Here is a 15,234-nt window from a genome sequence, read left to right as displayed (position 1 = left end):
GTGCATCGGCGCTTTGCGGTGCAGGGGTTGCCTTCTTGATACAGCGTTGGATTAATCGTTGGCTACTGAGTAAGGAGTGCAATGGAATTGCTAAGATATAACACATTTTTTTCCTCAAAATGCTAAATATTCAAATTTCACACAAAGTTAAACATTACTTTCAATTACTCATTCCAAACCAATGACAAAAATCCTCGCTTGCACTCATTTTGGATGTTATTAGATGAGCCATTATTTGTGTTCATTTTAATAGAGACTTTGAATGGTAAAGAGAGTGACTTTGTCAAAGTAGATACAAGACGTTACAAAGTTATAAACCATTGTAATAGTATTTTATAGGTGTTTGAATGGTGTAGATTAATCTATTTCAGAAATCTATAGTAATAATATTAAAATTGTTAAAAATTGTATTGATTAATTAAATCTTGTGATTTTTGATTGGTTTGATAATAGTACGTCCTCCAAACGAATAGTACAGAGATAAACGAATCACTAACGGCAGATTATTACGCCAAATAATATAGTACAATAGGAAACAGTAGGACGAACTTCACATGTCGTGATCTGCCGTATCGTACCGTTCCTGTTTCTATGGAATACTTTGCTACCGGGGACAGTCCATACGAGGACAGTTGCATACACGACAGGCATGTTGTTAAGTCGTCCGAGTTGACGATTGTATCATGTAAACGCTCCATCTTAACACTTTTTTTTAATCGCAAATTTAATTATATTTGTAATTAACTTTTAAAATCTCAACTTATGTCCATATTTTCTAATTTATCTTATTCCTAATTTCGAACATCTTTTAATGTTAAAAAAAATAAAATAAAAAAATCCATTCCACATTTTTGTGCCCACAACCACTGCAATGATGATGGTCGGCGGATTTTTGGAACGCCTACAACTCACGTAGTTCTCGCATTGGCCAGTCGCCCGGGCCCTTCGCTCCGGCAGTGTCCAGCGGTGTAAAGGAGAGAAAGATAGCGTTGCGCTGCGCTCGTTCAGCTGAGATTTGCTGCTGCTAATGATGATGACGATGATGATGATGATGAGAAAGATGAACGGACCGGTAACAAAATGTGGAGGAAGCAAATGAAAAAAAAAGAGGGCGAAAGTTTAAAAGTTGAATAGTGGAATAGTGCGGTCCCAGTTGGCACGGGCACGATGAGCTGCATTCGCAAAAGCGGGAAAGATATACAGCATCTTCCCAAAAGCACGGGAGAGGAACTACGGTTTTTTGGTTTTTTGTTTGTTTTTACTTTATGGATAAAGGTCTTCGCGAAGAATATGCACCGGTGGTAGTGTCATAGCTTGTTTCAAAGCTGAATTTTTGATACTTTTACAAGGCTTTTTTTGGGGGGAGAAAAGCATAAGAAGTTTTTGAAAGAGCATCCATTATTATAAGGTGTGTTTTGTACCATTTAAACGGTAAAATATTTAAATATTCTAATGATTAATTTTCGCAATATTATTGCAAGTCATTCTACAAACATACATCAGTATGAATAAAATACTTTCCCAAACGTAAGAAACTACAAGAACAGCTGTACTCTTAAGTAACCGTACAACCATAAAGAATAAATACACTCCCCATTTTAAGCAGTACGTTTCGCCACTCTTGATGAAGCGACATAAAGCAATAAAGTTTCCACCGGATGTTGTTAACCACAATCTTGAGCTTTTAAGAAGTTCCCTTTTCCAATAGGGAGTACAAAAAATAGAAAAAAAAACGAATAAAAAACAAACACCAACCCAAACCCATCTAATCGCACCACCACCCTAGCCACACACACACGGCGGCATTGGCACAAATTAACCTGGCGTTTATTCGCGATCAGTCATAACTTGACGGAAACATGGAATTATAAGCTCTAGCGCTGGTGCAAGATTTTCCGTGCCGATAAGCCCTCCAGAGAAGGAGAGACCGAGGGCCCACAAGCCTTACCAGCGTCCAATCCCCAATGGAGGGGAGAGTTAAGTGGCTTTTTTCCTCCCCCCCGTTCTTGCAAGAAACAAATCGTGAAAGAAAAGTCCACCCAATCATTACGCGAGTGTGCCCGTGTCCGGTCCGGCCGGGTTTGGATGAAAAAACGGCTGGAGAGTAAATAGTGACTAAACCCTTTTTAAACACGACATTTTATGAGCTGCGCGATCGCGACGGCCCCTCAGGCCTCGGAACAACGGCGGATTATGGCGGGCCCCATAAAAGTGTTACCCGGTCCGGCTGGGTACTTCTTTATTTTTTGTAGTTTCTTCTGTTTTCTAGATGATGAAGCGTCTAACAATTTTATTTCCGCCCGTGTTTCTTACCTTCTGGGGCTTGGCGGAGGGGGGGGGGGGGGGCAATGCGGCAAACAACCACGAAAAGGCTGACCCTACGAGTGTGGTTCATTCTTTAAGTTTATAGTTTGTTAATTACATAATTTATGCCACGCATTTACCGTTGCCCGTTTCCCATTTCCCCCTAGCCAGGTGGTGACTATCCTGGCTGCGCCCGGTCTTGGGCCTTGCGAGCATCGAGAGGACGATTAATATTTGGATTAGCGGCTGTTCATTACGGTGTTTCATCGCCGTAGTAAGGTTGAAATTATGAAATTTTCTAACTGAAAGAACGAGAAAAACGAAAAACTTAATGTCCCGTAAAACAACACGCTGCACGGTTCACGCGAGCGGACCAGGCACCTGGGAAGGGAAAGCTCCTGGTTTATTAGAGCCTTCCCTCCCCCTGCGGCAGTGCCGGCTACTTTTGACTTATGCGTTTTGGGCTCCGTTTCACGTCCGCAGCCGTAAGATGTGCAAAATAAAGCGTAAATAAAACCTTTCTCCCCCCTCGTAGCCACGAAATTATTAACCTAATCCCCGGTGCTCCCGTGATGCCATTGTGTGGTGTGCGATTTTTGGTTGAGGTTTTTTCTCTAAAGCAATGAAACGCCACAATCACCGCCGGGGAGTGAAAAATGGTGACAATTGTGAGCTGTCATTTGCGTTTGTGGTTTGTGGAAGAAATGTAATATTTTCTAAGAGGTAATTTTTCTTGTGTGAGCGCCAAATTTATTTCCCTTCACTTGGCATCTAATATTGTGCCTGAAGAAAGATTGCTTTCTCACACACACACATAAACCTAGAAGATTGTATAATACCCGTTACAACAGAGTGATAGTTACACTGCAAAGCTCCACCTTTTTTCGCTCTTCAAGCCGTCTTTTTGTTACAAATGTTCTTTCCTTATTTTGCCACTTTCTCCCATGAGCATGATCGGTACTGATAGTGGCGAACTTTTTGGCGACACAAGACAGCATCCCCAGGAACACAGCAGCAACAGGTGCTGCTGCTCTACTCCGCCCTCGACACGATTGGTTTACTACGCACGGGGAATGGGAAATTGCATATGCGCATTCGGAAAAGCGCCCTGCCAATCGAAGGATGCGGCGCTATGCTCGTATGCTTCTCTCTGTGGACAAAAGCTTCCGCTTAGATGAGAGGATGCTGGAGAGTTTATTTGGGAAGTTTTATACTAGAACTATGACCCGCAAAACCGTTTCCAAATCTGCTTGTTCGATTTGGTGAGATGAATAACTTTTAGTGCATTTGATGTTCAAAGTTTCAGTTAGAATTTGATACACTTTGCATGCTCAGTAAATGGGATTTGAGGCATAAAACACATTCTAACAGCAAACAATACACCATTTATCGATGGATACATTCATAAATTACTTATCTGTCCAGCGATGACACGGGAAGCCTTCAATTCGACGTGAAAGTTCTCTCGAGCTTGCGCAGTTGCTGCTGGCAGTGTTTGAGCGGATAAGCAGGATGCTGCTGCCTGGATGGGAATGGCTAAGATAGACAAACCGGCAATAGAGCAACCGAGTAGATGGGAGAGCTTTCTACGATGAGATGAGCATGTGGTCATTAGTAATCGATATGGGGGTTGGCTAAGAAAAGAGATAATGAAGAGAAAAAGGGGGAACGATAAGAATGCTTAGAAGGAACAGTGAGGACCACCATTTTCTAGGGAAAATTCAAGATAAAAATTAAAAACATAATAAACAATGTTGACTTATTGAAGCATGTTTTGCCCTGCCGTTGTTTCAGCAATCTTCAGCGGTTAGTTTCGATAACGATAACAGCAATGTTCAGCTGCCCGCTTAAGCTTGAAGAAATGGTCAAGGGCGCTCCTCGGCAAACACGAAATTCCAGCCTTGGAGAAAAAAAAAGGAGTGGAAACATTTCTATAAATATTCATCCACATTAACACACAAGTGTGTGTGGTAGCGTATCGGGCGAAAATTTAAACCGAAAAAGCCACTAAACGCGCCGTAATGAATTCATCCCGTAAGGTGCTAGACAAAACCAGCTGAATGTAAAGAGTGGGGTGAAACTGGACTGGCTGATTAGGAAAGAAAGCACATAATCATGTGCTAATGGCATTCGGGCCGGAAGCGCACAGGAGCGCGAGTTCCAAACTGCTTCTGCAAGAGCCCAGAATGAGAGTGAGACCCCTGAGTGCGCGTTGTTTTGTAAAGTGTTTGCTTTTGCTGGTAAAACGGACGACCGTCGGTGGAACGAAATATGTGAAAATATCTCCCAAAACCTTCCTGCTTCCATTATTTTAGCTTTGGTTCATTAACTACAAGGTGTGTGTGTGTGTGTGAGTTTGTATAACAACAGAGCTAGAAGTCGGACGGAAGTCCCTTTTTTGGCAACTTTTTCCTAAACCAAAGGTGACTATTTAATTAACGAATTTGTAAGTCCCCTCCCTTTGGGCCTCTCATACCTTCTGCGAGGGAAAATTTGGAGCCAGAAATAGTAGAAGAACGCAGCGTAACAGCGTAACCGGAAACGTTCTAATGAAATCAAACTAAAGCCACCGGCCAGCAAGCGTTTGTGGGTGCCTTTCTTTCCCTTTACAGCCGGCCGTCCAGCGCATAGTATCTCAATTATTTCTCAGATCATTTAATTCCTAATTAATGCTACACACACACTAACACACACATAGGTTCCAAAAGGGCAGGCATGGAAAATATGCACGCACATTTGCACCGAAACTGCTTACCGCCACCATCAGAGCTCCACCCTTTCGTGCTGAGAACGTGAAAGCATTGAAATCCATACCCGGTCAGTGATGGATGCTACGCCTCAGCAAGCGATGGAAGGAAGATTGGATTTGTGGATGGAAAATCGCCCTGGAAAGCTCTGTGGCCTTCAGTAGGCATTGCAGAATCGAGCAACACCACAGTAGGCGCAGCGCAAGTGATTTGTGCGCTGTGTTTCCCTCGGTGCGCAACATTGTAACAACCGCATGCGAGAGTGGCGCAATAATGATTTGAAGATGATGTTGATATTAACGACATTTTAATTGAGTAGGCTACAGTGTACTAGAGAAAGCATAGCCCGAGAGGTAAGAGAGGCTTGGCTGGCAGTGAATGAGCGCAACACGCGGCATGCGGCCATTGCGGAAAGTGATCAATCATGGTCGTAATTAGATTGTAAATGTACTGTAACATTACCGTGTGCCGTTCCGATTGCTGTGCTCACTAGTAGTGATAAATATGCTGGCAAGGTGTTTAACAAACATAACACAATATTCATATCTGTTCGTTTCACTGCACTGCTTTCGGCGTGGTACTTTCTCATTTTCAATCTATTCTCACGCCTCTCTGCGATCGCCTGCCTGCCTCCAAGAACATTAAGGGTTTATTTTTATGCTAAATTGAAACGATGGCTTTTATGCTCTTGTGTAGAAGGAAAGCGGCAACGAGTACAAAAAGGCTACAGTAGCTACACACACACACCCAGAAAGTGTTGGCCAACATGCAAAAGTGCAATTTCGGCAGCGCACGTCGGCGGAAAATCGGCATGCAATTCATATCGCGCGCGCCACACAACCACCAAACGGGCTTGTTGCATTTTCATTGCCTATTTGCCGGTGCTCTTTTTTGCCGGTCCGTGAACGTCGTGTCGTCACCAGACGTTCTTTGGGCACGAGACACGGATGCATACGGGTTGTAGTTTAAGGCTTTTTTGTTGATTTCTAAACCCCAAAACGGAAGTGAAGGCAGTATTGAAGGACGCTGTGGTTGAAGTTTTGATCGATTGATGCAGACAGCTCATGGATGACAGTTCTGGTACGAACAAATTGTACTGCAAAGAGTTTGAAAAATTGGATTCTAATAACTGTATTTAATCTTCTCTTTAGGTAGTTTCATTTAGCTTCCAATGTAACTGAAAATATCCTCCAAAGGGAACTCAATAACCGTCAAGACCATGCTGCCCAAATCCAGCGTATAAAGACAGACGGCTACGTTTGTGAGCTTCATCTACAAAACAAAAACCCTTCCAAAAGCGCTACACTTTCATACGTACATCATACACCCAGAGCTGTGGCCATCGTTGCACGAACGCTTGCAGCGAAGACCGCGAAGCGTCCCGGGGTCCCGCAGCCTAGCACGGACCACACGGATAGTTTAGTATTCATTTCACATAGCTTGACAATTTATTCACAGCCAAACGGCAAACGTGGTGTGCGCTGGTTCAAAACCGTGCCCAAAAGCACCACCAAACACACAAACACACACCAGAGGGAAGCAACAATTCGGTCCGATCATTACTCAAAAAGAAAAGGAAAGAACCCAAAACCAAACAAACACACACACACACTCACACAAATCCACTGCGCACCGTTTCCTGCTTCTGGTGATCTTTTTATTTTTGAAATAGCAGTGACGATCCCGTAGCCACGGATTAATGTACGGACGGGTACGGGTTGGATTAAATTGTGTATTTAGTGTGCCATTAAATTGGGAAGTTTATGTACCGAACCACCGGTCCACCATTGGTGGAGTACTTTCATATGGGGTGGTAGAGTCCCACACTCGACGGTGATGAACGTTTGGCAAATTGGTCGCTGTGAGAGCTTTGCGCTTTTTGTTGTGTGATGATTTTGGTAATATCACATCCGTCACTCCACCTTCACCATTCACTGTGCGAGAGTTGTCTCACTCCAAGCGCCCCAGCGCAAACCAGTGCAGAAACGGTACACAAAGATTTATGTAAGAAAGGTGGTGCCTTCAGCAGCAAACCGGGGCATCCACTGGGCGCCAGAAAACTTAACCGTTTGCTGAAATTGATTAACCACCAAACCAATAAACTGGCCTTGGCTGGACGCCTGGCCGTACAAAGCGGACGAACGTCCTCGTCGAAGCTGTCGTCGAAGTGTTTTATGGCTTTTTGCGGGCGAAGCGAAGGAATTTGGATTTTACTGGTGAGTTTAGGCACGCGCGCCATCACCTCAAAGGAATGGGAACTGCTTGGGGGGAAAGAGGGTGAAGTAGTGAAAGACGTAAAGTCGACTGAACCGTTTCACACGGAACGGTTGATAATGGGTTGGAGCCTGATCAAGGTGTGGTAGCAGGTCGGATCGATCGAGTGATTAAACGATGTGCGAGGTGAAGAATTCTAAGTAGCAACTCATTGCAATGTTCGAGGCATTAAACCGAATTGACAGATAAACCAATCCGATAAATTCCACGGACGAGATTGTAGCCTTGTTAATCCAATAATCCACACAATTCACTGAAAGTTGAGTCAACGAAGATGTGTGAAATAACGACAGGTGCAAAAGCTAAGGACTAAGAACTTTTTTTCCATTTGCTGATGAAATATTAATAAATCAGAATTAAGACTTGAACTTTAATATGCAATAATAGTTAGTAGTATGCTGTTTTAAAGTGTCTTTGGACCTTGTGGACTCTTTCACGATTTAATCAATGAAAATGGTCTTGTTTAATCTAGGAATAAGGATATGGACCATGCTATGACCAAGATTGTTTCAATTGGATTTGGGATAGTTACAAATTGGTTGAATGGTAGGTTGTTAGGCTTAGATACTTTGAGCATCTCTGCTTCGGCAGGTAGTGCCCTGGAGCAGGCCGTTGGTACCAGAGAACCTGGAGCCAGCAGTTAGTACCAGCGGAACTGGCCATATGCATGTCGCAGTTGTGGCCTGATAAGTGGTGCGCCAAATAATAATAATCGATTCTTGGAGAGCTATGTAAAGTATGCTAGGGAATACCGAAATGTTATCTTAAAGATACTTCCATCCTTCTCTTCTCTGGTTTGGGGTAAGAGGTGGGAATTATCATCATCATCATTATTATGTACTCGGCTCGGCTTCATTCGTCTCTCATAGTGACCAAAACGGGATGATATCAGAAAAGGAAATGGTGCAATAAACTAACTAGGAACTCCACTGGACAGAAATTTGATTAAAATAAGCAATAAACAAGGATAAGCGCACCTAAAAAATCGTATAAACGCATATCCTGAAAATTCAAAAATGGAAACACATCCGTCCTGTTTTGAAATCTCATCAAAAGGAAGTCTTCTTAAGCAATAAGGCAAAGCCGTCCCTACTGAATAAAAAAAAGGAAGTCTTCCCCACAGAAAAGATGTTAGATGAGGTACATATTACCTTAAAAAAACTGAAAATTTCAGTTTCAATCTTGGAAAATTTCATTTATTGAATAGCATTTCTGCTTCGTAAGAGTATAATACTTTCATTAAATAGTAAAAATCCTACTTGGAATCAAATAACTCCCAGTTGTTAGCGTTGGTTTTAGTAGAAAAAGCTATACTCTGTGTTCCTAGAACACGAGTAATTGTAGTAAAATGTAGACTTCCCTCGTCAGCTGCAAACCAACAACTGTCTAATGTACGGTAATGCGAGTAATGAGCCACCGTGCTTCTCATTTATTACAGAAGTTACATTTTCTTTCCCACTTTCTGTACAAATTGAACACAAGCTACAAGTGCAAAACCTATGTTTCTGCCAATTTGCTGCACATATCCATCGGACGCGATTGGTGTTCCAGTTTGTCTGCCGGCTTAACGATTTGTTAACGGGTTTGTACGGATGGCGTACGCAACGCACAACATCCTCCGCAAGCTTTCCCTTTGCCAAAAGCCCAATGAGCCGGGAGTTAGTTTTTGTTTTGTTTTTTTTGCCGTTTTGGACCGTTGAGAAACGCACCGCACCGCGCATTATGCACTGCAATTTCACACACTCACCCAACAGCATTTTCTTCCAGCACAGGTTAAACGCATCATCGCAGAAACGCACCAACCTAGTGGGACGGGGTGTAATATAGTCATAATCATCGGTGTGCAGGAAAATTGGCCCACTACTCCCTGCCTACACACACACACACTCACGCATGCCACACCCATACTGCACGCAATGTGTGCGTCACCGCGGGATGATGGCCCATGCCGAACACGGCTGAAAAACATGTGTTTAGAAGATGTTTGAGCAGTGCATTAACAGCGTGTTTTCAAGCCCACCTTCCCTCCTTCCGAGCATTCCTCTAATTATGAGCAGCCGGCACCTGGGTTGAAGAAAAGCTGGTGTGCGTTTTTTGTTCCAGCTCCCCCCACCAGTTGGCGTTCCACAGCGGCCGAGCGCACTGAATGGGAAAGGAAAACCCCATTCGTCACTGATAAGCGGAACGGTTATTGCGGAACTTTTCGGGCGCGTACTGGGGCGGTAACCAAGAGCGCTATGCGTAGGTAGCTGCATCCGCAACTGCACCGTTTCATGGCATGCTTCGATTTTTTTCTTCTGACACCTTGCTGCGCGCTACGCCGTGCATCAATCAAGATCGAGCCTCGGGCTCGTCGCACAAAGCGGTTTTCTTTAATAATTGCAAATAATTATGATAGCAAATGTTTAGCATGAACAACAGCGGAATAGCAGCTCAACAAAACCTGCAGACACTTCAGGAGAGTGAAAATCGCAACAACAAAAAAAAAAAACGACAAGGAACGGCCGGTATGTGTCAGTCATGCGCTCGTTATGCTTAAAATGCACCACAGCATGTCGAAGGATAGGATGGATGCCGATGCCAGACAGCATTCGGGTGGGGTAGAGTGTAAAGAGGAGTGCACACGCACATGCCCGGTTTGGTGGCCACATGTGTATGTGCGTTTAAGTGTTTCAGCAAATTGAAGACTCTGTACCCTGTAGTGTGTGTGTGTGTGTGTTGCAAAGTGCAACGCGCGAACGCGTACGCTGATGATCGCCGATGATCGATGGGCGGAGATGATCTGGGTGGACGGGCTTTTGTTCGCGCACATGCTCGCTCCCAACTCGTGCAACATTTCACGCATGCAAATTAGGCACGCCAACATGCGAATGTGGTGCAGCCTCAATTAGTGGTGCAATAAACCGTTTAGAGAATGGGTAGAATAGATACGCGCTTAGGTTGAAAGACAATGACAGTGAAAGACAAGTTAGGCTTGTCAGTGCCTTTAGCTGAAGACACAACGATTAGGAATTGTAGGCGAAGGATATTCACACGACTATGGGTGTATCAAAAAGTTCCTGCGGATTTAATGTCCTGAAACGCTTACCTTTGTTGTAGAGCTTTATAATAAGCGAATCTTTAATGATACATATTTGCAAAGGTTTATTGTAAATAATCTAATTAAGTGGTTGTTCTTAGGCATCAATAGCGGATTTTTGAGGCAAACATGGTGTTAACGAGTACATCGATTGGGTGTCTTCAGCTCTAATAACACTTGCATAATCTTCATTCCATTTACACCTCAAAATGTCATAGTTTCATTCATCCCTATTGACCTGGACGTGCTTCAAGAAGTATGTGTTGCAACAAATATGACTCAAAACCTAACACGAACTCAAACAGCTATAACGGTACCTCAAAGAAACGGAGACACTTTGCATGCAAGTATGTTGCATCAATTTGTGTCCGCGCGTGTTGAATCGAGCATTAGCCTCGGCTTAACCCGCGGCGGCCGTGTAGATCATCATCCAGAATGCCATCGCAGAGAGATGGCACGTGAGAGCTTTCGGGGCAAGCATTGTGCTGAGTGCGCAAATTTTAACCACTCCATTCCATGCTTTACCATCGAGAGGAACAGGAAACGTGCCTCAACAAAACGTGGTTTATGGAATTTATGGACTTTCAGCGATCGCATAAATCAACAACCGTTTGCTGACAGGCAAATGGCAGCATTGTTGTATGATTTTGTGATTGAATTATAATTCTTACCAAGTAAGGTGGGCTGCGAAAAAAAAACCATGCAAATTTTGTAGCCGAATTTCTTGCGAAAAGAATGTAGCTATACTTTTCACGGTTACGCTTGTTATGAATAAATGATAATCAAAATAATCGTTTTTTTTTTGGTGAAGTATTTCTTTCATCACATTTTTGTGTGGTGAGTGAAAAAGGGTCAGGCAAATAGTTTCATTCGGGGGGAAAAAGGCAAATAAATTGATTAATTTCCTTTACATAAATTCTTCCAATTCGGCAATGAAGCTGTTTTCGGAGCAAATTAGGTTCTCGTACCTTTCCACCTGCACTGCTCGGTAGTCGCCGTATGCACAGTCTTATCGCTTATTACTTGATCGCTTTTCATTACTGCACCCTCTCTCTCTCTCTCTCTCTCTCTCTCTCTCTCTCTCTCTCTCTCTCACACACTCTCTCTCTCTCTCTCTCTCTCTCTCTTTCTCTATACTTCCAATCTTGCATGCTGTTGATTGCCCGTTGCGTGATGAATGAAAAAGAAACGGTGCCCAGGATCACCTGTTCACCTGCCCACGAGACTCCTGATTAGAGCGACCCGTTTGTTGTGCCCTGTAGTTGGGGAACAGAAAATATTTCCTTTCTGTTTGATTTATGTCGAACTGTAGCGATAGTGTACACCCCTTCTTTTCTCCGTTTTTTTTATTTGAGACTTTGAACGATTGTAATCCTTTTTCAACCCGAAAGAACCCGTTCCTCGGTAGATTAATTAGGCATGTAAATTAGGAAGTAAGCGATCCTCCACCCGCGGTTCCCGTTGCTTCCCTAGCACGCACGTAACAACATAACATTCACAGTGGGAAGTTTTGGCTTTATCAACTCACCAATTTACACCACGATAACATCACACTTCTGGTTTCACTCTCACCCGCTCACCCGGTTGGTTGGAATGTTTCCTTCCGCTGGCTGTTGTCGATTGAACGTGCCGCAGAATGTTTATTACACTTCATATCCTGAAACAACATTTCTTTCCTCCTTTCTGGGGTGATGCGTAATTTTTGAGTGTTTCCTTTGCTCTGTTGGCGATGGCGAGCAAAAGTATCACGAAATGGGACAAGCGGTAGAGCAATACTTTCTCAACAATGATGCTTTTTTACCTCTCTTAAGCTTATCATCGTCTCATCGCGCAAGATTAAAGTTTTTTTTTGTTCGTGTGAGACAGATTTTAAGCGACCATTTCTCTTCACTTTCACACCCACCAGCCAATTACGGCTGTAGGAAGGATGCTTCACAGGAATATGTCTCAGACAGAGGGGAGCGGTTTCAAAATTGCAGCACGAAATAATGATGATAATAATGATTGTAATTTTATTCTGTTTCCTAAATTATTAAAATATTCAATTCACCATCCCACCCGTTGTAGGCTGAGTAGGTGTTTCTCGCACGGGGTATAACAGACAGGGTTTCTTCATGGTCATGGGTGATGTTTTTTTTGCTACGTCTGAGGCTGGAAGAACCATTTTCTACTGGTAATGGTAGTGCAAAGTGTATGAAAAACGGGAGCCTTTGGATGGCAAAGGGGAGCAAAGCGCAGGAAGTGTTTATTTAGATGAGAAGAAAGGTAACAATGGGTAATATTTCGCCAAAAATATTCATCTCACTGTACAATGTCAAGGTTCTGTGGAGGAGTGGAAGAAGCGAAATTAAAGTATCCTTGAAGTGAAGTGCACCATGTAGAGGGTATTTTAGCAGATTTGCTTTGAATTTGAATTGAACTTTGAATTTGAATTTGAAGGAGGCGCAGAAAATCGTTGTTTTGAATTGTATGTTGATTCATTTGAAAATAAATGTATAAAACACAATTAGAATATTTAAACAGGATGAAACTAGCATTTTAAATAATTGTGAATAATTGACTAAATAGAAAATCGTTCAATTGCTGCTTTTTCGCATTCCAAAGACAGGTAGAAAGAATCTGAATTTATACTAAAATAACATTACTCAAATGAAACTCTCGAAATCATTACTAAAAGCACTCAACGTTTGACTGCAAAACAGGTTTAAAAAACCATATCGTTCGTTTGGCAAACATAATTTTTAAAGTGAATCTTCCTTTCCCCGCCAACGGAATCCATTAATGCTAAAGGAAAAAAGGGTTAAAAAGCAAAGATTGGCAAACAGAACGACCAACAAGCCCCGTAACAACAAATAAAACCCCGGTAGAACAGCAACAAATGTTTAAAAATGTTGTTTACGGTACGGTGCGCGCTGCCCTCCTTGCACCGTTCGTGTTGACTTTCTGCAAAAGAGGACGGACGACGACCACCGGCACCATTTCCGGCACGTATCCTTTTTTTTCGGGTGGCCAGTGTCGCGCCAATTCCATTTCTTTTCCATTTCTGCTTGTCCTAATAAAACTGAAAAATAAAAATGAAAATCTCCTGCGCTTGCTTGCAAGAAGAAAAACGCCAAAAAAAGTAAACATTTCCGCATCCGAGTGCAAGGGAAAAAGAGTGTACTTTTATAAATTATGATAAATTTATGCAACGAGTATATTTGGATGATGAAAATTTCCTTCCGCCTTCAGTATGGGCGGGATGGTGGGTACTTTTTCCCCGCTTTCCTTTGCAATGTCTCTTCAGTACTTTTTTTTGTTGTTAAGAGACAGTATTTTTTCGCCATTAAATGGGAAACTTTTGAAAACAGAAGGGAAAGGTTCGCTGGCTGGCTGACTGGCTGATGCGGCGGAGAGAAAGAGGAACCATATTTCTTTGTTGTTTGTTGTCGGGAAAATTGTTTGCTCAAGTAGCAGTACCAGGCGCATTCAAACATGTTGTTTAAGTAATTCATTACTGTGTGTGCTTCCTGGTTGGGTTTTGTAATTTTAATTTGTTACGACGCTTGTGCCCATTCATCCAGCTCCATTCCTTAGAGCCTTTTCCGACTGCGACTAGGGAAGGGGGCTGCAATTTGCAAATCTTTGTCACACACGTGCTAGCTGGTGAAGGTTATTTTTATTACAAATGCACGCAATAAGTGCACGTTACTGAGTGAGTGGAGCAAAATAAAGCAAAAGATAGACACTTTGCGCGACATCAACCTCGAACCTCGAAGGATGGCACTGTTGTGTTCGTAGTGTCGCACTCCTGTCTCCTGTCAGTTGCATTTGCATAATGATTTTTCCACTCATCTGAATCCATCTGGATGATAGGACAAGCCGTGGGCAAGTCCCAGCGTCCTGAAGCGTCTGAAACCTGAACCGACATCGTTGCGCTCTATTTGCGGCGCTCACATTACGGCGGCCTGACGGCCGGATTTGGATGTGCAATGAAGATGATTTATGATCGAAACCTAACTTCAACTGACCGTTAACAAGCTCCAAGTAGGCGAGCCGGCAGCGATGATGATGGTGGGTTTGTTCCCATTTTCTTAAGTGAATCCTGGGCCCTACCAACATCAACACAACATTATCACATCATCATCATCATCATTGACGACGTGGTGGTGGGCATCATTTTCGCTCCGGGACAGATAAATCCGGGACTGTACCGTTTTTCCTTTTCCCAACCAGTGTTAGTGTCCGATTTTCGATCAAGTTCCTGGTACTTCGAGGTTCTTTGGTGTTGGGCAGCGTAAGCTTACGCGATATGGTTGCCTCTGTCCAGGGGGGGGGGAAAAACCACTTTCACGAGTGAAGGAGTTGAGCTGGTGGACGTCTGAGGCTGCTTCAAAACACCGAAAAGCTTCCCACTTCCGCAACCGAGAGCTGTTGTTGGGCTGTGTCCCAACAAAGAAAAATAAATATCCTATCACTGCTGAATAATTCATGAAATTTTATTGCATCGAAGCTGTTTCTCTCTGTGAGTGAGTGGGTGGGAGGGGTTTGGTGGTTCTCTTCCCCATACCATTACTAGTCCTTTGAAGGAAATTCTACTTTCAGTTGTTGGGGTTTTTTTCCACTCTCTCTCTCTCCCGCTACTTCTTTACTGTCCACATCCCAATCGTAAAAACTCCTGTGTGTACTTCAGCACACTTTGAGGTCCTTTACTGGGATTTTGCCAGTCCCCAACACACCCTGCAGCGGTTCCTGTGCGGGTTTTATTGTGTTGAAGTGGCAACCGTCCCTTTCTGGACATCTTCCCGTATAGGCAGGTTTACTAGATGATGTGGTTTCAGTCCTGCTTTC

At 43.2% G+C, this 15,234-nt stretch overlaps 1 protein-coding gene across 1 annotated transcript in view; it reads right to left on the bottom strand.

Moving 5' to 3' along the window:
* Positions 1-3,650: 3,650 nt before the first annotated feature.
* LOC120896437 overlaps positions 3,651-15,234 on the bottom strand; it is a 137,502-nt gene continuing 125,918 nt past the window's right edge. The window contains exon 4 of the mRNA XM_040300565.1: positions 3,651-3,938. Within this exon, the coding sequence (XP_040156499.1) occupies positions 3,707-3,938 (232 nt within the window). The 3' untranslated portion in view covers positions 3,651-3,706. The remainder of the gene's footprint in view (positions 3,939-15,234) is intronic.

This window comes from Anopheles arabiensis, chromosome 2, assembly GCF_016920715.1.
Source record: "Anopheles arabiensis isolate DONGOLA chromosome 2, AaraD3, whole genome shotgun sequence".
Lineage (NCBI taxonomy): Eukaryota > Metazoa > Arthropoda > Insecta > Diptera > Culicidae > Anopheles > Anopheles arabiensis.
Note: the sequence above shows the minus strand (reverse complement) of the source record. Positions and strands in the feature narration are given on the sequence as shown.